Raw genomic sequence first — 23,572 nt, 5'->3', positions numbered from 1 at the left:
TTGTGCGGAATGGCTAATCAGATGCATTTATTTTTGCAAAATAAATCGCCATATAACAGAGGTAGAATTTTTTCTGGCCACCAGTTCAGTGTCCTTCTGCTCGGCATCCTGCATTAACTTTTCACATGGTATTTTCATACAAGTTAAAATATTAATAAAAAAATAAAACCCTGCAATATGCCCTTTAATAGTGCAGCACAACAAACAAAGTGTAGACATTATGAAAGATTGATTAATTGCGCAGTCAGCTTCATTGGCTCTAACGGAGCTTTGTGAGATTGCGATGAACTGAGATGTCAGCTTTTTATACTGTAAGGATTTTTTAAGGGAGTGCACTTTGCGTGCATTCTATCATGCCAAACCATGCAGGTGGTAGCCTATGCTTGTATTTATGTTAAATTAACAGTGGTTTGAATAACAAATAATTTGTTAAACTTTTATGCATGCTTTTGCAGGTGGGAGTGGGACAAAACATGAATGTTGCGGGTGGGAGTAAGTAGCATATATTTGTGTGATCTATTACCATTTGTTATTTATAAAAGGGAAATGCTGACATGGATGTTTACAGAGCAGAGGTCATCTGTCTTTAATTACAAAGGGAGAGATGGAATTTTGTTTGTCTTTATAATTATTTTGAACTGTATTTGGTTACTGTGTTATTTCTGTTTCAAAAGGCAACAGTATATAACACTTTAAAATCTAAAGAGTGTTCATGTGATTTTATTGGTTTGAATTTAGATGAAACTCTACATTCCTGAATTTAGATTGAAAGTCTACATTCCTTTGAGTTGTAAACCTTATCTTTGTTACCACAGTAACCAGAGGCCTGGTGTTAGCTGCATTTGGGGTGCTAGGTGCAGTTTCGGTGGATGGTTGACAGAACTTTGTTTGGAGAGTGAGTTTGATGGATTATTCATTAAATATAATGAATAATTGCGTGCTTGATTGGTCCAGACGCTACAAACTACATTTGAGTATCATAAGGTAAGAAGCAGATTTCTGTGCTGACGCTGTGTAGTTGTCATGCTGTCTCTTAGAGACTCTCTCGATGAAGGAGTGTAGAATCCAGGGAAAACATTCATTTAAATACAAAACCAAGAAACCCAGGAATATCCAGGAATAACATTTAAAAGAAGCTATAGCAGCTTGAGACATTAATATGGAGCTATAGCAGCTTCCACTCTTCTAGGAATGCTTTCCACAAGATTTTGGAGTGTTTCTGTGAGAATTTTTGCCCATTCCTCAGTATAGCATTTGTGAGCTCAGGCACTGATGTTGGGCGAGAAGGCCTGGCTTGCAATCTCCGTTCCAGTTCATCCCAGAGGAATTTGATGGGGTTGAGGTCAGGGCTCTCTGCAGGCCAGTCAAGTTCATCCACACCAAACTCATCCAACCATGTCTTAATGGACCTTGCTTTGTGCAAGTTGAAAGCATTGTCCAAAATGTCTTTGTATGCTGAAGCATCAAGATTTCCCTTAACTAGAAGTAAGGTGACTTGCCCAACCCCTGAAAAAAGCCCCATACCACTATCCATCCTCGATCAAACTTTACAGTTGGTACAATGCAGTAAGGAATGTAACTTTCTCCTGGTATCTGCCAAACTCAGACTCGCCCATCAGATTGCCAGACATTTCCACTTTTCCAGAGTCCAGTGGCGGTGTGCTTTACACCACTCCATTTTACACCACTCCATAATGCTTGGCATTGTACTTGGTGATGTGAGGCTTGCATGCAGCTGCTCTGCCATGGAAACCTATTCCATGAAGCTTCTGCCACACAGTTTTTGTACTGATATTAACGCCAGTGGAAGTTTCGAACGCTTCAGCTATGGAATCAGTAGAGCGTTTTTGACTTTTACCCACCATGTGCCTCAGCACTCAGTGACCCCACTCTGTGACTTTACGACTTCCGCTTCTAGGCTGAGTCACTGCTGTTCCTAAATGCTTCCACTTTTCCATAATACCACTTACAGTTGACTGTGGAATGTAGCTAGCAGAGATGAAAACGGTTGGAGATTTTTTTAATCTTGTTTTTTCCTTTCCAGATGCCCGACAGCTCTTTCACGGTAAGCAAAGGGTAGTTACCTCTCTCCCTCACTCCCGCTGCAGGGACGCGAAGAGACTTTTTCATTTAGATTTTTCTTTGCCGGATGCCAGGCGACTCTTTCACGGTCAACAAAGGACAGTTTCCTCTCTCCCTAGGTCATCCCTGACATCAGACGTTTATGGCCATCGATTTTGTGACGGCCATACGTCGAGTATATGCATCAGAACCCTGGTGGCTGCGAACAATTCGCATTCCCACGTTCTCCTGTCATGGGCCTGGGCAAAGAGACAGGTAAGTATGACGACCCGAGAAAGCCTATGTTCCTCCGCTGTCACTAACCCCTGTACTGTGGGCCCCCAGAGCAAGGTAGGTGTGCCACTAAACCATACGGCACGGTTTCTTGGAGATGCTGGGCCTTCTGATGTGGCAGAACCTGCTCCACCTTGCCGCGAGCCTCCCACGCTGGGTATCACGGAGGTTTTTCCATTGGTGCCTCTTGTGCAGAGTCTAAATGTGTGGTTAGCTCTGTTCTAACCGTCATGTTGGCTTATCAACATATCGACTCGGCTATGCGATTCAGTCCACCAGGTACAGCGTTCTTCTCTTGTGGGCAGAGATTGCAGTCCTTTAAAAGAAGGACCTGATAGATCATGTCCCTCCAGCTGAGATAAAAGAGTTTACAGCCCTTACTTCATTGTACCCAACAAAGATGGTGGGTTGCGACAAATCTTAAACCTGCAGATACCGAATCAGGCCCTGCACAGGCCGATGCAAATGTGAATGTGTTTGGCATCAAGATTAGTTTGTGGCGTTAGACCTGAAGACGAACTTTCATGTCTTAATCCTTCCTCAGCACAGACAGTTCCTACGGTTTGCTTTCGAGGGTCAGGCATACCAGTAAAAGCTCCTCCCTTTTGGGTTGTCCCTATCTCCTTGTGTCTTCACGAAGTCGCAGAGGCTGCCTCAGGGAAGTGGGCAATTCGCATACCTGGGATCTGCAAGCCCTCTCTATCAGCAATTCATGGCGAGAGTTTGGCCTGGCATAGTCTCCTGTTGTCATGAGACGCCGGCCAGGCAACGTGCCCGAAGTTCTCACTACTCCCTTCAGGGACCAAGTAGTGAACCTGCAATCGCTCTCTCGTGACGGAGAGACCCAGCCCTGTCACTGCTGTGCCCAGTGTGCACTTTGCGCATATACCTTGAATGCACACAGAGCTTCAGAAGGTCTTATCAGCTCTTTGTCCGCTTCGGAGGTCAGCAGAAGGGGAAGGCTGTCTCCAAACAAAGAAATCCCCACTGGATAGTGGATGCCATTCATCTGGCTTACCACCACCAAGGCGCACCTTGTCCCTTAGAGCTCAGAGCTCACTTTACCAGAGGCACTGCAGCCTCTTCAGTCCTGGCGAACGGTGCGTCATTGACAGACATCTGTAGAGCAGTGGGCTGGGCTACACCTAACACCTTTGCAAGGTTTTGTAATCTCCATGTAGAACCAGTTTTGTCCCAGGTTTTGGGTACTAACAGGTAAAGCTTTGACAACTGGTCGATTGTAGTGTTTCCATGAGCAACCTCCCCCTCCACAAGGTGGAAAAGTGCGCCTTTTCATCCCAAAGAAATTCCCCAGGTTTGGTGAACCCAGGTCACCCATAACCCCTAGTACTCATCTGTGACAATTTCGGCAAAGGAATTGCCTTCCAGGCACATTACTCGTGGTATGCCCCTTTTAGGTGAACCCTTGTAATCTGGCTAGTGCTCTGTATGTAGTGGTTCACTAATGATGACCCAAAATGTATTCTTCCACTGTTCAGTTTCTCTATCGGCAAACCCTTGGTCTTCCCTTGGATGGATCTAGCTCCATCACCAGTTGTTGTGGCCGGTATTTATATATATATGACCTCTACCAAGTAAGGAGGTCCCAAGTCCCAGTTATAGGGAGACCTGAGGTAATTTACCCTGGGTGCTGGAAGGTTGCAAGACAGCATAGCTGCACTTGTCATTAGGGATGGGAATTGATAAGAATTTAACGATTCCGATTCCATTATCGATATTGCTTTGCTTATCAATTCGATTCCTTATCGATTCTCTTATCGATTCTCATTGAGTGAGGGAATAAGTACAAATTTGTTAGTTTGTATTAACTTATTGAACTTATAACTTAACTAATTTTTTTGTTAATTATTATTAACTCGCTGACACAGCACAGAGTATTAGGGGTGTGAACCTACACTGGTCTCTCGGTTCTGTTCGATTACGATTATCATGTCATCGATTCAGTTCAATTCGATATCTCGATGCATAACATGCACTGCATCCTCAATTTTCAATTTAACTTCAAAAGTGATGTGTGCGTGCGTGCGCGTGTTCGCCTGTTTGTGAAGTCGCAGTGACAGAAACAGTGACATTCCAGTTTAATTTTCATGGGACTAAAGTCTGTTCATGCTCTGTGTGTGGCCAAATGTTTCTGCATATTGGTGGTGGTTCCCCCCCTTTGACGAAAGTGTTGCAAGTGACCGTATTGTTATGAGGCGCCGTCATACTCTCATTGAGTATGTGCGCAAGTTTGAGTGTGTGTGTGTGCTCGCGTCTCATATAGGTATGTGCGTGGAGAGTTTGTGTGTGCGCGCGCGCGCGTCTCATATGAGTATGTGCCGGGAGAGTTCCGTGCATCTTGTGTGTGTAGAGTTTGCGTGTATGTGCGTGAGCGACTTTAGGTGTGTCGTTGTGCATTTCATATGTATTTGTTTGACCATTCAGCAGTGTACATGTATGTTTGACTACTTAGTATACGTGTATGCAAGTGTTACATATACGTGTGCGTGAATGAAGTTTGATTTAAGCCCTAGACGGCGCCTCATATTGTCGTCTTTTCACGTAAAATATAACCAAACTTTAGAGCGCTTCTGCATCGATGCCATGTTTGCTGCGGGGCAGCGCGTGTGTGACGTCATGACACATTTGCAACGAGCAGAACCGATAAGCGGAATCGTTAAGCAGGCATACTAACGGTTCCAAGGAATTGGTTCATTGGGCACCGATTCTGAAGAAGAACCGGTTCTTGATTCCCATCCCTACTTGTCATTTTGGCACATGAAAGCCTGCCAACATCTCCACCACAAGTTCTCGAGACTCAGTTCTGTAGTTGTGGCTTTTAGTATAGAGACCCCTAGGGTCATCACATCAACACCACATTGAAGTGAATGACAGTTACTGTTGTAACCTCCGTTCCATGATGGAGGGAATGAGACGTGGTGTCCCTCCTGTCACAACTCTGAACTGCTCGCTGAAATGGCCTGTCTCGGCTGCTCAGCACAACCTGAATGAGTGGATGCACGCCACTTTTTTATACCCATATGATGGGGAATGGCATGCAAATTCCACTCTGCAATTCTCATTGGCCTTTTCTAATGTATCAGAAGTGTATGAGGCTCCCAAATGCAACCCCTAGTGTCATCATATCGACCCCATGCCTCGTTCCCTCCATCAGGGAATGGAGGTTACAACAGTAACTGAAGCATTTTCTTTTAACATGTATAGTCACTTAAAAAAATATTCAGAGTGAAAAAAGCATTAGCAATGGAATGGATTATGGATTATGTTTACAAAAGGTTCAAAATGTAGATAAACAAAGTTGTAGGGTAATTTATGACAGATTTCTCTTATTTATTAGCATTACTTTAACATTCATTACATGTAATAGATAACACAGACACTCCTGATTACTTTTATAAGCTTTCAGTGTTCAGTTTAAAGCAGTATCATCAGTCATACAAGCAAAAAAAATAACAGTGCATTTAGAAACGCAGGGATAAACCTCTGACTTGTACATCATGTCGAGATACCATTGTCACTGTGAAAATATCAAAATATGAAACTATGAAAAATTTATTTTTTTCTGAAGTAGCACAAGCTTGGAACTTAGTGTGACTGTATTACCGTAAAATTAAGACCAGACAGATGTTCTTTTTATTGTCTTGTTTGTGCTTTAACTGTGTTTGATCATTTATATATAAGTGTGTGAAAGTACTGCTGTCACTGTGTGTGATCTTAGCGAGTTACACTCATGCTGTTTTCTTATATAAGAAGTGAATAGTCTATTATGTAATAGATTCCCACGGGAGAAATACACTCCAATAATAAAACTATACTTTATGTTAAAGGTAAAAATGTGAGTATGTGTGAGTATTTTTAATCACCCTGAAAGGATTTATTTTGCAATAATGACCCGCTGACTATACACTATTCCCCTTTTTACAAGGCTACTTAACATAACAAATAAATAAAATAAATGTATATGACATTTTGATTTGAGTTGAAATTAAACTTCTGGTGCTGTTAGAGACATTAAATTAGTCCATCTGAATATAGAAAAAACTACATAGTTTAGCGGTCTATATAAAAAAAGATTTGACTAATAATAATCCAGTATTCCAGACAGCCATGTAAAAAGGTTTAATATTTGCCTGTGCGCGCACACACATAAAGACTGACGAAACTCTCTTTTTTTAATTCTTTTTTCTTCAATCCTCAAATTTGTATCTATTCATGGAACATCCCCAAGGAGTTCTTAAGCAGTTTATAGGGGGTTCAAGGAAATATTTAAAAAAACAAATTTTAAAAAATAAGCTAAAATGTATTAGGGCTGTGAAAAAGACTTTAAACACTGAACTGCTAAAGCAAGGTATTCATACAAGAATGTCATACAAAAAAATAACTACAGACATTACATGGCAAACACGCTGTGCACAATCTATAGCAACATTAAGAGTATCATTATCACTAACATCTCTGCCAGTCTGCATCAGGCACAGAGTGCAGCAGAAACTAAGAGAGCTATATATATTATTTGTGAATAAAGCAAATGATTGGCTATGTTCAGAATCAAATACTTGCATACCGTTTGCTATATACTGCACAGTACAGTATATACTAGTATGTGAAACAGTGTGCAATATGCAATACTAACATTTCAAGCACTGGAAACATCTTGGATTTTGTGTTTGGCATCCATTACCACTTGTAATGAATAAATAATTTGGATTTTTGAAATGTTTTAACTTTCGAAAGATTCTATCTTTGTAAGCACCCCTATTCACCGTTTGGAAATGTAAAAAGTGTCAGACCCTCTTTGTAACCTGTTTGTGGAAAGTGCCAGATACAGGATTTTGCACAATGGGCTATGGTTGAGCATGCCACTTTTTGGCGAATGTCAAGTCAAGTTCAGTGTATTTTTGTATTGCACTTTTGCCAATATACATTGCTTCAAATCATCTTTACAGAAACTATTATAAAAATATAAATATAATATAAATATATCTCAATTGACCAGATCAATTGTTTAGAGCTTGATGAGAGAGTAGAAGGTGCATGCAAGATTTATCATTTTAAAAAACACTTCATAACAACAACATTCATTAAAAAAGAAGTGTGATCATTCCAAGAGTTTAATGCTATAGTAAGACTCTGGCTCCGATGTTGAGGTCGTTCAGCCAAGCTACCGATCTCAGAGGTATTGATTCATTTGAGTTTGAATTAGGAGTGTAAAAGAGGTATGAGCTCAGCGATTTCTCACTTGTATGTATGTGTGCTGTTCTTGAGTTGTTGCCTTTCTAAACACTATGTTCTCTTTCTCTGTTGCCCTCCTTTAATATGTATGCAAATATGAGTGTATATTTATGTCAATCCATACCTGTTCCTGAATAGAACTTTGTGCAATTTCCATACTTGATGTCTTCTTGCTTTACATCAAACTGTGGCAAAGCAATCTCATCCATCTGAACAGGATCTCCAGACTGCCACATAAACACCAGGTCCTTTGTGGTGTAGCCAACTACGTACGCACAAAAACATAACACACCACATTAAGATGGCTGTTTTACCATTCTTTCTTTTCATCTCTTAAAATAAAAATTAATTTTATTGCAGGAGCACCAGTGTGTGTGTTTAATTCACTTACAGCTCTCTAACTGCATCTTGCAGAGCTGGGTGTCCATAGGAAAGAGTTGTAGATCCAAAGGGCAAGACAGAGTGACAGACAACCTGAAAAAAGGGAATTTATGTAAATACATAGCCAGTTTTTACAGAGTTTAGAACTGACGGTATGTGTGCGAGATAGTATGAAGAGAGGATAGACACACACACACATACACACTGCAAGGTTCATTAGTCTTGGGTACATGTGGAGCAGCAGTAGCAGATGAGAGAGAGAGAGAGAGAGAGAGAGAGAGAGAGAGAGAGAGAGAGAGAGAGAGAGAGAGAGAGAGAGAGAGAGAGAGAGAGAGAGAGAGAGTGTAAAGGAAGCTGTGGGGTGGGATTCTCACCCCAAGGCTCTCACACACACACACACACACACACACACACACACACACACACACACACACACACACACACACACACACACACACACACACACACACACACACACACACACACACACACACACACACACACACAGTAAAGCAAAGATGTAGCATATTCTCTCATCTGCCACAAAGACTCTTTCAGCTTGAGCAAATAGCCATGGCTTCTGCTATCTAAATATGCTGCAGTTAAAGATCAGAGAAGAATAAATAACCTAAAAAACAGCAAGAAAAATATATACTGGAAAACTTTCAAATGATAAATGTGAATGTGAGAAGAAACAGATCAGATTTCAACAGATCTTTCAGCAAAGGAAATGTAAAAAGGACACATTGCTAGAGGTGCAATAAGCATTCGATACAGTATATGTGAAATTAGTAAACCCCAAGGCCAGATTTAACATTATGTTCCATTATATAAGCAGTATTAAACAGTTTTTCTTCATATTTATCTTTATATCATCCTATATGCAAAATATTTACAACTACTGCAAATATAGTTTAGACCTAATTCTAATGTAGGCCAACTGCTACAAACTGTTATTCTGTTATTATTCATGCTTGACATGATGACTATTAGAAATGATAAAATCAAGTTTGGATTAGTTTTTGATGATCTTCCAGTGCTGTTTTTAGCTGTGCGCTCCTTTTCTATGTCGCATGGTAATCAAGACATGTCAATCAGAGCGATCGATCCAATCCAAGCGTTCTCAAGCTGTAAAACAGTGTCCGGTTGTTCTTGATATAATCAAAATATAATTAAAATGGCATGTTAAATATCCCAACACATCTAGTACTTACGAAAATGTTTATTACATTTGTAAAAAGAATAAAAATAAACTATAGGGTAATGCAGCTAAAGCCAAATTATAAGAAACCGAAATGTTTTATTAATTTATTAGTTGTTGGGTCTTAAGTTCAGGCTATTGCAGTCTGATTCTGTTAGTTCACCTCACCTCCTGATCCGAGACGTTCTTTCCTCTGCAACTTCATATTTATCAGGTTAGTTCTCCTCTCGTGTCTCGAGACGTTAGTTGTCGACTCGTCAGTGTCTGACTCTGATCTGTCTGCTGGGCCGACCTAGCCGTGTGTGATACAGCAGGGCCGGAAAGAGAAATGATTAGTTCATCTTTCGAGTCTCGAGTTCGGGTTCGGCCGGGTCAGAGCCCTTCGTTCTTCCTGTCAGTCACATAGAGGCTATGCTGTCAGTACCGGAAAGAGAAATGATTAGTTCATTTTCTGCGAGTCTCGAATTCGGGTTTTAAATCCTTTTGTCTTTTGTCACGTGACCACTGGTATCTCGCATCAAATATAACATTAGATTTGTATTATTGACTCCGTCTTAATGTATATAGTGTTTTATATTCAGGAATTAAAATACAAAATATGTGCAATAAACATTATCTGAAAAATAAAAATTCCCTCTTATTAGCTTATTGTCCCTGTCCGTCTCTTTTCTAAATGTTTCTTGTGCATCTGTGGTGTGTTTTGTTATATATTATACATTAATTAACTACTATTATATTATACATTAACTAAGTGCTTGTTTGTAAAAAGGTTGTGAATTAGTATGCTATACGGTGACAAGTCACGTGACAAAAGAACGAAGGACTCAAACCCGAAGACTCGAAAAAAATGAACTAATCATTTCTCTTTCCGGTACTGAGAGCATAGCCTCTGGGACTGACAGGAAGAACGAAAGACTCGGACCCGGCCGAACCCGAACTCGAGGCTCGAAAGATGAACTAATCATTTCTCTTTCCGGTACTGACAGCATAGCCTCTGTGGGACTGACAGGAAGAACGAAAGACTCGGACCCGGCCCGAACCCGAAGACTCGAGAGAGATGAACTAATCGTTTCCAGTACAGATTCAGAACCCATATGTTGCGCAATGCGCATGCGCGGTCAACACAAAATGAACGAATCACTCTCTGAGACAACTCGGTAGTCCCGAGTCATATTAAAGATTCGTTCAAAATGAACGAATCGTTCATGAACGACACATCACTATGTCCTAGAGCTTTAACCAAGCAGCATGTCATGTCGCTCCGTGAGGATTTTCTCAAGATCTCCACATCGTTATGTTGTGTTTGGGCTCATTTGAATCGAGAAAACCTGCTCTAAATAAAGATGTGTGACTTACTTTAGTTTACTAAAGTCTCATAAAGATAAAAAGCATAACGTGGAGCAAAAGCCTCATCTGTATACAGCTTACATGCGTGTCGACGGCAACTTTTTGCGGTTTTACGTCATCGAATTCCAATTGTTTCATGAGATCGGCCAAATTTAGTGACTCCCGAATCCCGATTGAGTGATAGAATGTGGGGGTTATACATTTGGTAAATTCAGATCTGGCTGATACAGATCTGCGACCGATCGATCAGAGGATCAATATATTGAACATTGTTGTTTTTATTATCATATTGCCACTGTATTATTAAAACAATAACTATGGCCTTGACCTACCTCATGCTGATGAGGACGTCTCCATTGCGGAAGATGAACAGGAGTATGTTGTCCTGTGTGACGTCGTGAAAATTAGCATTTTTTTCATTGGCGAAAAACAGATCTGGCTTCCACAAGCACTGGAACATTTTTGGATCAACGGTCAATGCATCCGACTTAAAATCAGCTGGCAACTTCAGCCGTGGGTCATTCCAGCGTTGGCGCAGGAATATATTTATACGGTAATCCTGGAGAGGAAACAATGTACAATGTAGTATCAATAGAGGCAAATATATTTTGTAAATCAATAAAATGAACAACATTTAACAAGATTGTGTGCCTAAATGAATAATATGGAATAGAATAGAATAGAATAGAAAGTACAAGTAAATTACACACACATACTAACCATTGTAGTCTCCTGAATCGACCCAAAGCTGTTGATGAAGATGTTCACCTTATCCTCCACTGGGATACCTGCAAACACACGATAGCAACTCATATTTCATAGGAATATAATCATGGACATCAAGTGTGTAGGATAAAAGCTGTGTGCTATTCTCAGATTCCCCAAAGTACAATACAAATACTATCAAATGTGAGAATATTCTGTGCTTCGTTGGATGTAAGAACTTGGAACCGTAGCAGAAGCCCATTGATCTAACAGTTTCGTTCTGACATATTCTTATCCTACTGGGTTCAGAACGACACATTCTAATCCCACAGGGTCTAGTGATGCTCAGCAGCACGATAGAGGAGAATTTCCAATTACTCTGTACAATACACACTCTTGCCATTTTCTGACACTGTGATTAAATTATCATTCCAATGAGGTCATCCATTATGTTATTTGTGACTTTGAGAAAAAAAAATACAAGTACTGAATTTTATAGTTGTTTTATGAACATGCTAGAGGTCTGAGAGGTTTGGTAATCAGGGTATGACACAAAAACAAAAAAAAGCTTCACTAAAATACCACAATAAAATCAAAGACCACTGATCTGAACCTAAAAGAATGTGTCATATGCAACCAATTTTACTTCTGTAATCGGACACATTTCAGAGTAAAACAGGATATTAAAAAAAAAACGTAGAACAAATTTTTTTTTCGGAAAATGTAATGCCTTAAACTAATTAACATAACTCAATAAACCATCTGATCTGATCTGGGTGATATCAGAAGAAAAAGTAAGGTTGCTCAGAGGATGAGTAAGTTATTACAATTTAATTAAATATTCCAATGACAAAATATTTTGGTAGCACTTTAAACACTGAACTGATTTAATTGAAAAATTACTGTTCCCTCTCTCTTGGGTTTCGCTTAGAAAGCCTATCAACTTCGAGTATTACAAAACAAGCCAATGGCAAAGAAATGCCATGGGTCTGCGGAATTTGCATAGCGTATCTCCGCCCTACCTCGTGGGTATAAAAGGAGGACGCCGGCAACATGCAGATATGTTTTCGCTTCGGAGCCAAGTTTATTCTTCGTTCCACAAGCCATCTCTGAACTGTCAGCTTTACAGACGAGTGAGATTCTCTGGTGTTGGTGTGACGGCGATCTCCCGGCGAGCGCGCACTTCCTGCTTATCTGTGCAGTGGTTTGCCAGTGAGTGTGTTTCTCCCCGGGCGCTTCAACACTCTCAGAGTTTCTTTTCCCTCATAAAAGAGCTTGCACGTGGCACGTCTTTTTAAAGATGCATCGCCACTGCACTTCTGGTTGCGGTAGACTGGTGGCCGACTTTGATGGGCACGAGCGCTGCATAGTGTGTTTGGGCATTGATCACGCTAGAGCAGCGCTCGTGGATGACTCATGTTCTCACTGTGGGAACATGACAATCGCAACATTACGATCAAGAGTGAGGGTCCCCTCATCCACACCCCGATCTAGCGCCCCCACGAGAGGTTCTACTTCGGCTGGTGGCCAGGGTGATCTGAGGGTGACGGTTTGGAACAAAGCGCCGACTATCCGTCCGTGCCCAGCCGCACCCGCTCCAATGTTGCAACCTGGATTTCCTTTGGCGCTCCAGAGGAGGACACTATGTCTATTGCAGCATCACAAGGTGGGTCTGATTCTTCTGGAAGTGAAGATTCGTCACAGCTGCCACCTTCCGGTGTGCATACGGCTGTTCTCGAGTCCGATCCAGAGATGACGGCCATGCTTTCCCGGGCCGCCGCGAGCATCGGTTTAGAGTGGTCCCCTCCACCCTGTCCCGAGCACTCGCGGTTGGATGATTGGTACTTGGGTAAGGCCGCGGACCCCCGTCCGCGTCAAACCCCAATACCTTTCTTCCCGGACGTGCATGATGAGATCTCGAAGTCCTGGAAGACCTCCATGTCTTCCCGTGACCGCTCGTTGATCTCATCCGCCTTTCCTCCCCTCGATGAGGCGGCTGCCAGTGGGTACACTGGGCTCCCCCGGTTGAACGCTCTGTTGCGATGCAACTGTGTCCTAACTGTGTGGTGAGCCTAAGCACCCATCCAAGGCCTGTAGATATTCTTCTACGCTAGTGGCGAAGTCTTACAGAGCGGCGGGACAGGCAGCCACCTCTTTGCATGCCATGGCCATTCTGGAGGTCTACCAGGCCCAGATGCTCAAGGACATGCACGAGGGTAGGACAGACCCAGGTCTCTTCAATGAGCTGCGCGCTGCCACCGACCTTGCTCTCCGAGCGACGAAGGTGACCGCACGCTCCCTGGGTTTGGTGATGTCCACAGCTGTGGTCCAGGAGAGACATCTCTGGCTGAACCTCGCTGATATGCGGGATGCCGAACGGTCCCGCCTGCCGACACCCCCATATCACAGGCCGGCCTTTTCGGCGGTGCAGTCGAGGATTTGCCCAACAGTTCTCGACTGCGCAGAAACAGACTGAGGCTATCAAGCACATTCTGCCCCGACGGCCCGCCGAGGGCGACCTCCTGCGTTTCCCCACCTCCCGGCCGGCCCAAGCAGCAGCCTCCGCCCGGGCCTGGTCGCGGAGGAAGCCGTAAGAAGGCACCCCAGCCCTCTCCTGCCCCGCCCCCCACTAAACGCCGGGCCAAGCAGCGCTCCTGAGACGGGCTGCTCAGGGATGACTGTCACTTTTCAGGAGATGGTAGCAGGACCACTCCTTCCCCCGGTGGAGGGCCGGGGGAGAATCTTTTGTTGTCCACTCCCCGCTGCTCATCCCCGGGTGGCCAGCAACCTAATGTGATTAAGGAAAGAAGTGACATGTTCATCCCTGAGCACACAGAGTTCTCGGACGACACGGTGCACCGCCTCCGAGCCGTGCACCCCTCGTCCCCCTCTGTCGCCAGCCCCCTGGCAGAGCAGACCCCCGTGTAACGTTCGTCCTTCCCTGGTCTCCTCTGTCAGGACGCGGTCAATGACTATGCCCCGACACTGGGCCGCTATGCCGTCCACGTCTGGGACAGTCATTCCGCCTCGCTGCCCCACCGACGGGAAGTCTGTGGTTCGCATAACCCCGCTGGTACAGTTCTTGGGACCCTGGCTAGAGCTTCCCAACCTGTCCCGCTGGGTCGCTCGAACAATCAGGCTCGGCTACGCGATTCAGTTCGCGCGGTCTCCTCCCCGCTTCAGGGGAGTCCGCTCCACTTTGGTCGGTGGCAATGCCCCTATCATGAGAGCGGAGGTTGCCACCCTCGCTTTTCTCGGTATGGAAATCGACTCGGTCGCCATGTCCGCGCAGCTTACGAGCAGTGACTGAGCGCGGTTCCACTGAAACTTTTTCAGAGGCTCCTGGGGCATATAGCATCTGCAGCCGCGGCAACGCCGCTCGGATTGCTTCATATGAGACCGCTTCAGCTTTGGCTTCACATGGCAACACGGCACCTTCCGAGTACCAGTTACTCCGACCTGCCGTCAGACCTTCACCCTGTGGTCGAACCTCAGTTTCCTACAGGCCGGAGCGCCTCTGGAACGAGCTTCGCGGCATGTTGTTGAAACAACAGATGCCTCCTCCACGGGCTGGGGCGCCATGTGCAATGGAATTACTTCTTGCACAGACCTTGCGCAAGGTCAGGGAGGACGGGGAGCAGGTCATGCTGGTTGCGCCTTACTGGCCCAACCGGACCTGGTTCTCCGAACTAGTACTCCTCGCGACAGCACCTCCCTGGCCGATCCCTCTGAGGAAGGACCTCCTTTCTCAGAGACGGGGCACCCTATGGCACCCTCGTCCCGATCTTTGGAACCTCCACGTGTGGCTCCTGGATGGGACGAGGCAGGTTTGAGTACCCTACCACCAGCGGTGGTGGCTACCATCACTTCCGCTAGAGCCTCGTCCACGAGACATTTCTATGCGTTGAAGTGGAACCTCTTCGTCAACTGATACTCTTCTCTTCTCTCACGTGATCCTGAGACCCCGGCCTGGATATGTGCCCAAGGTTCCCACCACTTCCTTCCGGGACCAGGTGGTGAACCTGCAAACGCTGCCCCCGGAGGAGGCAGACCCAGCCTTGGCCCTGCTCTGTCCAGTACGCGCTCTCCGCGCCTATGTAGACAGAACGCAGTGTTTCAGGACCTCAGACCAGCTCTTTGTCTGTTATGGTGGGAAGCTGAAGGGAAAGGCTCTCTCAAAGCAGAGGTTGTCTCACTGGATAGTGGACGCCATTGCTTTGGCTTACCAGCAGCAAGGTCGACCGTGCCCTCTTGGTGTGACTGCCCACTCCACCCGGAGTGTGGCGTCCTCTTGGGCTCTAGCGCATGGCGCCTCGCTGACAGACATCTGCAGAGCTGCAGGCTGGGCGACACCGAACACATTCGCCAGATTCTACAATCTCCGAGTGAAGCTTGTGTCCTCTCATGTACTCGCTTCAACCAGCTAGTACTGGACCCGCTCAGGTGTCTTCGCTTGCTCGCCATTCCACTCCACGGACTGGATACGTGCGATATTCTCCTCAGGTGAGCTTCCTCGAAAGCCCTGAGTTCCTCCAGCACTCCTGACGTCGGCGCCAGTGTCTATTGCCTGCGCGTCGGCCTAGGTGCCTCCCGTGTGCATGGTCCCTCCCCTGAGCGACCCCCACATGTTTATTTCCACTGTAAGCCTCTCTGAGCATGTGTCTTTCCCTTGGCAAGCCACCTTGCCCCCTGGGGTTGAAATATTCCAACTGCGGCTGGACACCCCAGTGTTCTCCATATGCATCCTTCGGGTCATATGTGTATTCTCTAAGCCACCCCCTCTGGGCGGGCAATCATTTTCCCTAAACCTGGGTTATGCCCCCCAGTGTACCTTGGTATTCCTGTGTTAAATAGGAGTCCTTCGTCCGTGCCAGTCTCACGACAGGGATCTCAGATTTACGCAGGGCACTGGAAGCAGCCAAGAAGGTGGCGTGATTATACTGGTAACCCCATTCGTCGTCATCCGACGTAACTCGGAGTGACAACGAAAGGGAACGTCTCGGTTACGTATGTAACCCTCGTTCCCTGAGTAGGGAGCGGAGACGTTACGTCTTCCTGCCACTTTCCGCTGTACCGTGGGGATCGCCTGAAGCTCAGTCTTGGCTCCTCAACGAAGAAACATATCTGCATGTTGACGGCGTCCTCCTTTTATACCCACAAGGTAGGGCGGAGATCCGCTATGCAAATTCCGCAGACCCATGGCATTTCTTTGCCATTGGCTCGTTTTGTAATTGTCGAAGTTGATAGGATTTCTAAGCGAAACCCCATTCGTCGTCATCCGACGTAACGTCTCCGTTCCCTACTCAGGGATCGAGGGTTACATACGTAACCGAGGCGTTAACTATTATGTTTTTAGAGCTGCTTTACAGAAGAATTCAATTATGTTTGCATCATTGAATCCTTATTTAGCTGTTTATCACTGTAAAGCTGCTTTGAAACAATCTGTGTTGTATAAAGTGCTATATAAATAAAGGTGACTTTACAATCAAGTTCAATTCATTAACATTTGTTAATCCATTAGTCATAAAAAAACTTTTTTTACAGAATTTATTAGCTAGGTTAATTCATAAATATACTTACTACTTATTGTTAATGTATGTTCATTCATAATATATTAACACATTTTAATATGTACAAATTAATATTAACCTACAGTATATTAATAAAGGCATTACAAAAATTTTCATTGTTAGTTCATACCTAATGCATTAACTGAAGTTTATTTTTATGTCATATTTATAGTTAGTCATTAGTCATTCTTACTGATTGAACCTTATTGTAATGTGTTACCAATATTTTTCATTTGCATTTTTTTATTTTGTGTCTTATTTTTTCGTCTGTAAATGTTTGGGAGTCATTTTGGTTATTGCTTCACTGTGGCAAAGATAATATGAAATAAAACATTTTTTTGAGAAAGTATTTCAAGGTAGTATTCTGAAATCTCAGTACCTTTGAAGTTTGGTCGTATTCGTGAATCATAGGTCATCAGCAGGCGGTTCAGTATGTTGCTGGTCGAGTTCGCTGGGACTCTGTCCAAGTCCTCTGCTGATAACTGACTGGCAATGTCAAAACAGACACATGCACAATATACTGGCAGTGCATCACTTATCAGTCATACTAGGATGTAACTTGCCCTGGCAAAAAAAATCACAGCCCTCTCAGATTCAAGAAATATTCACTATTCAATACATCATTCCTCTGGAATAATGTCAGCTATCAGAAAATACAGTAAAAAGCAGAGACAATTACTCATGCTTAGTCATACAGAAATGGACCACTGGCCCTGCCTATGGCCTGAGGCCAATTTAGCTGGATCTGTTAGTGTGTAATAGAGAGTGTTGATAAGGACACAGCTGGTCCTGGACCAGTGCTAGCAGAAACATCCAGTCTGGCAGGCTCCAAAATGTATTACCAATCTTTCAAACTGCTTAACAGTACTGTAATTCTTCATGACTGACATCCTTGCATACAAGGCAACCTTAAATGATTATGGGATCAGCACACATATGTATGCATGAGAGTGTGTGTTACTGCCTGGGAGACTTACGAGGGACAGACGACTTGTTTGCCCTTTTTCGCCTTCTTGGGTTTGACTCCTTCTGCTGTGCTTTCCGCAGAGAACTGAAGCAATAGCATCAACACAATCAACCCCTTAAGAACCATGACTGCACACCTGCAACACACAGACACATGAGTCAGCAAAAAATACAACGGCAAAACGCTTGAATGTAACTGTGAGGTTGATTTAAATATGGCATTTACTACATCAATGCCGCAAAACATCAGGCCAGATCAGGAATAAATAAATTCTTTAATAATTTCACTTGAACAAGTTACTGCTGAATAGATAACAAAGTAAATTCTAGACGTATGACATTTCTCTTTCAAAAAATCTTTAGTGCCAAATGCCAATCCAGTAACAAAGTCAACATGGAAGTTGGATAGTCTTTTTTCCATTTTATGTTGTACATCCAAGTGAAACAGCTTCTCAAACAAGAAAAAAGAAAAGAAATGCGGGACTTGATTTTGTCCGTCAGGAACTGATTGGATCGTAGTGGTTTGAGAGCGACAGCTTGTCCCGCCCTTGCGCCAGTAAACACATCATCAGAGAAGAGATGAGAAAGAGAAAGTTACAAATTGTAAAGGTTGATTGAGCTTGTATAGGCCAAGTATATTAAATATATAGAGGCCAAGTATGCAATATAAAATTTTATAATATATATGTGACCCTGGATCACAAAACCAGTCTTAAGTAGCACGGGTATATATTTGTGGGAATAGCCAACAATACATTGTATGGGTCAAAATTATCAATTTTTCTTTTATGCCAAAAATCATTAGGATATTAAGTAAAAATCATGTTCCCTGAAGATATTTTGTAAACTTCCTACCATAAATGTATAAAACATTTATTTTTGTGAGTGAATGCAGCACAATCGCGAAAATAAATGGACAACTTTAAAGGCGATTTTCTCGATGTTTAGATTTTTTTTGCACCCTCAGATTCCAGATTTTCCTATACAGATGTCCTATCCTAACAAACCATACATCAATGGAAAGCTTATTTATGCAGCTTTCATGTGATGTATAAATCTCAATTTAAGAACAAAATACCCATATGACTGGTTTTGTCATCCAGGGTCACATATATAGTATATAATACATAGTATATAATATATTAACCATGATTTAACTAAATGATAATAATAATTTCATGCATCAGGCCTATATGTGATGTATGAAAGATCAGTGCATAAAGATGCAATTGTAACATTGCATTTGTATAGAACATGTTTGAAAATAAAGTGAGGTGAGGGACAATTCAAATTTAGAATTTTCACAGATTCTATTCTATTATATATCTCCCATATATAAATACAGTCATTTATTTTTATATGGGAGGCCTGGCCAAGGCTAGCTGTCTAGCTATTGGACATTTTGCCTGTGATTTCCCAGGACAACAGAAACAGTTCACCGAACACACTTTCAGCTGGGGGCATGTTGTCTTAGTTTATGACTAGGTTGTCACAATGAAACATTATGTTGACCATTATAGGCCTTTCAGCTAAACAAATTGAATAAATACATAAATAAATAAATAAATAAATACAGCAAAACAGTTATGAAAGAAAACAATTTATAAAAATGCAAAACAGCAAATGTGTCCAAAGCATATGGTATACATGAACACTTAAAACGATGACCAAAAATTATAAATGTGCCAACATTCCCTGACATAGGCTACTATGAAATTCTTGTGCTGAGAGAACACGTCAGTTCAACATTTTGGTTAAAATCCATTTCCATTAATTGACAGTCTGAATGTAAAGTACATGTATATGTAAAAGCCACAATGGCAAAAATATGATATCTGAATTTTAGTTTGGAGAAGAGAATTCACAAAAATGATCCTAATGTAAAAAATTGTTTTGAACATGTTTATAATTACAGGCCTATATAGCCTACAAATGTTTGGTTTAGTTGCGTATCTTTATAGAGAAATGTCGTAGTTTAAAATGAACAATACAATCTCTTACAAAACCTCTGGACTAGCTTGATCCTCGCGCTTTGAGCTGACCTCGAGAATAATGTACAGATTAATTAAGGCTAATAAAAGCTCTCGCTCCAGTGGCGAAGTGAAAAACACCCGGGACTGAATCCAGCACTAGAGATCCGCAGTGGGAACACCAGAAAACACTCATTACATCATTAAACACTCTTAAGACCCCCCAATGCAGACTTACACTACAATATAAAGACACCCGCAAGTCTCTCTGAGAACTTGCGAAATCATGTTGAAGCGAAAAAAGCGCGTGTCAGTGAGACCATAATGACAGTATAAGCCACGTAGCCTCACCTCAGGAAGAAAACACAGATGATATTAGTGCCCCCCGCTCAAACACGGTTCCAGCAAACACACGTCTGTCATCGTATGTACATCCACACACTCCAGGCTCAGTTTCGGTGTGTGTTATGGATTGCGCGTGCATGCACCTGTCCCGCCGCTGCAGTGAGGCTGCTGTGCTCTCGCGTGATGAAGCAGGCGCTGTCCCGCACCGGCGTCACTTTCTCCTCCTGGATTTAAGTTACGAAACCTACTGAGCTACAATGCCATTAAGTGGATTTTAAGATATAAGGTACATGTGTTATGTAAAAGCAAGAGTGGTATCATTTAAGCTGTTAAACGTACACGCACATTCAACGAAATAACGGTGAAAGCAGCACACTCTGATACTAAGCAAGAAAGACTTCACGAGATGTTGGTGGTTTTGTGAACAGCTCTGCCTCACCTCGACTTGTCCTTTGTGTCACATTAAATCACGGCCCCTCTCTCTTAACAGATTTACACTGAGCCCACAGAGCTAAACGAGGGCATGGGATGGGCTGTGTGTGTGTGTGTGTGTGTGTTTGTGAGAGAGAGAGAGGGAGAGAGAGAGAGAGAGAGAGAGAGAGAGAGAGAGAGAGAGAGAGGAGGTGGCAGTAAAGATAAATGATCCCACGTGAGAATAATAATGAGAGAGAATGAGCAAGATACACATATACAATATGAGAATAGGATGAATTATATTTGCTCAGTATATCTTATATACATAAATATATAATTAATATGCTTAAATTAATATTAAATTAGTATCATATAGCTAATATATTAATGTATGTATAAATATACAATGTATTTTTATTATATACATTATATATATATATATATATATATATATATAGAGAGAGAGAGAAGAGAGAGAGAGAGAGAGAGACTGAGAGAGAGAGAGAGAGAATAAGATGAATTACATTTGTTCAGTAAACCTTATAAAGTTATATATTTTATATTTATATCTTTCTTTCTCTCTGTATGTATATACACATACATGAAGTAGCAGCATATACAACTTGGGTGCATAGGTGTGTGAGATACCAGTACAAAGAAATACAGTGCAAATGGGAAATAAAACACTACAACTGTGTTTCTGAATTTGTGAAGCCATTCTGCTCACAGCGTGGCACAACGCCAGCATGCTGCAGAGGAGACACACACAAACTCTCTCGCTGTGCTCGCACACACACACCCACACACTGGACAGCTTCATGATGGTCTTTACAAATTACAAACTTACCTCAGCATTTCAGATGCTGTAAAACATCAGCTCTTAATCCTCTATCACACACACATACAAGCTTGTCAGATGTGGTAGTTTCACAGGTGAATCAAATGAATATTGTGCATTGTGTAATACAATTAGAGTGAGTGACTATTATTCTTATAAAGTGATCATTAAAGGGCACACTTCATAACCGCTCAGATACTACAAAACAAGACAGATGCTGTGCTAAATATGGGACATGCTTTCATGCCTTCTACACATATACAGTACATATAACACACACCCACACCATCTGTCCGGGGCTGACAAGAACACAATTCATCCTGAGCTCGGGCAATTTTTTGACCACTATAAGCAAAGAATTTAGTTCACTGATTGAATACCATGTCCAAAGACAGAGCAAGGGTTCATATTTTTTATCCACATTATGTACAGTACTTTGTATGATAAGAGCACTGACCTGTTTTTTTTTACTTTTAATTGTAATACTCAAAAATATCTTCATACAAATCTGTCTGTCACACTCTGTCACACAACACAGGGACACCTAAGATGTTCCAAAAAAACACGTTAAAAGGATAGTTCACGCAAAGATTCTGTCATCATTTACTAACCCTCATGTTTTTTTTTTTACATTTTTTAATTTCATACAGGTTTTTGAATGGCATCAGGGTGAGTAAATGATGACAGAATTTTCATTTTTGGGTGAACTATCCATTTCAAACACATACTTCAATCTCTTTAAAGGGTTAGTTCGCCCATTTAAGACATGAAGTTGTATGGAATCCTTACCAGCACTATAGTGCATACACACTGACCCACTCTGTAGTCACCTCCCTGGTCAGAGTTCTGGCCGCTGGAAGTTTTTCAAGAAAGTATTCCCGGTTAGTTTCCGGGGCCTCAAAACTGTGCGTTTTTACATGAAAAAATTATTTGCCAGGAAAGAAAATAGTGCAGATTAAAACTGAGGTATGAATTTTGACCGGCGTGTTTTTTGTGTGTTAAATTAATCAAGCTTTGAAACGCAAATAAAACCGGTGTGTTTTTCATGTCTTAAATGGGCGAACTAACCCTTTAAAGCATCTACTGTAGTTCAGCCTCAGAGTACAGACATACCACAAAATGCAAATAAATCAGGCCTCACATGCTCTAATAATTATAATTTAAAAAAATTAGTACAGTAAAGCTAAAGCTTATACAAAATGCAGAAGCTCAACTTTAAAAGAGAGAGTTGTTGACTTTAAATCTATGTGGACTAATAAATGTAAGCCCAAATGTAAGGTGAATGGAAAGTCCAGCTCATAATAAATGTCAGCACTTGGGTGGTTAGATTAACATTCTCCTTTTATTAGCTCACACTGCAGTGCTGAACTCTTGTGGTCAGGCTACAAAACAGCAGTACAAAACACTCAGATTAAAGCTGATGTGCATTTTTCTCCTATACAAGTTTAATAGAGATAATATTCATAGGCTGATTTCCTCAAAAAGGAAAAAGGCAGAGGCTTTATGGTACTTTCAACATTGCTTTGACTGTTTAAAAAAGGCCCAACATAGCAACAGCAACTTAGCCAATGGCATGAGTTTGGGGCGGGACTACCTGTTTGTACAGCCAATGGCAGATGAAAGTATGCACTTTACCTTTAAAACACCGTAGAAGTACATTTTAGAGTCACTATACAGATATACATACATATTTTCTTTTCTTTTTTTCTCTGTATTTTAAGATAAATATACCATGATTGCAAATTGCTACAATATTAGTAAATACATATTATTGGTAAATAAATAATATAATGTTTATTACCAATAAACTTTTTTATGTTCAACAATATCAGGAAAATGCAATCATGACTGGCTTGAAAGGTTACAATAGTGATCCTAGAATATTGATTTTGTAAAGACTGACCATCATACATCATCACAGGTGTGACTGTCAGCACATTTGAGAACATCAATTCTCTGTATCTGAAAACAGAAAACATAAGGGGAACTTTATATCATCAATTTTAGCTCTGTTTACAAAAATAATCCCGAAAAAATAATAATTAAAACACTGTAATATTCCATATCTGTCTATTTTGTAAAAATAAAGGGAACAATAAATATAATGTTAATACCTAATTAAATATCAAAGACACACATTTTCATCAAAATGTTATTTCATTAGGCAAAAATAAGTGCTAGAAGATGTAGTCTTTGACATATATCTATATCTTTTGGAAAGTGTGCT

General features: G+C 42.0%; 2 protein-coding genes across 4 annotated transcripts in view; both read right to left on the bottom strand.

Moving 5' to 3' along the window:
- Window positions 1-20,592, bottom strand: part of glrba (glycine receptor, beta a) — a 41,641-nt gene extending 21,049 nt beyond the window's left edge. For 2 of the 3 annotated variants that reach the window (XM_077204286.1, XM_077204296.1), the window contains exons 1-8: window positions 20,533-20,592; window positions 20,100-20,317; window positions 17,790-17,915; window positions 17,192-17,298; window positions 11,258-11,325; window positions 10,870-11,096; window positions 8,000-8,082; window positions 7,733-7,873 (exon numbers count right to left, since the gene is read on the bottom strand). In XM_077204286.1, coding sequence (XP_077060401.1) covers window positions 7,733-7,873; window positions 8,000-8,082; window positions 10,870-11,096; window positions 11,258-11,325; window positions 17,192-17,298; window positions 17,790-17,905 — 742 coding nt within the window. In that variant the 5' untranslated portion in view covers window positions 17,906-17,915; window positions 20,100-20,317; window positions 20,533-20,592. Of the gene's footprint in view, window positions 1-7,732; window positions 7,874-7,999; window positions 8,083-10,869; window positions 11,097-11,257; window positions 11,326-17,191; window positions 17,299-17,789; window positions 17,916-20,099 lie in introns of all 3 variants that reach the window. The other variant, XM_077204292.1, reaches the window with a different exon arrangement.
- A 2,076-nt stretch (window positions 20,593-22,668) lies between these two features.
- wdr19 (WD repeat domain 19) overlaps window positions 22,669-23,572 on the bottom strand; it is a 30,449-nt gene continuing 29,545 nt past the window's right edge. Inside the window, exon 37 of the mRNA XM_077204278.1 lies at window positions 22,669-23,307. The gene's annotated coding sequence lies outside the window, so the exon portion shown is untranslated. The remainder of the gene's footprint in view (window positions 23,308-23,572) is intronic.

This window comes from Siphateles boraxobius, unplaced genomic scaffold, assembly GCF_051911475.1.
Source record: "Siphateles boraxobius isolate OS27281-9 unplaced genomic scaffold, OSU_SipBor_1 119, whole genome shotgun sequence".
Taxonomy (NCBI): Eukaryota; Metazoa; Chordata; class Actinopteri; order Cypriniformes; family Leuciscidae; genus Siphateles; species Siphateles boraxobius.
The sequence above is the reverse complement of the archived record's forward strand: the minus strand, read 5'-3'. Positions and strand labels throughout refer to the sequence as shown.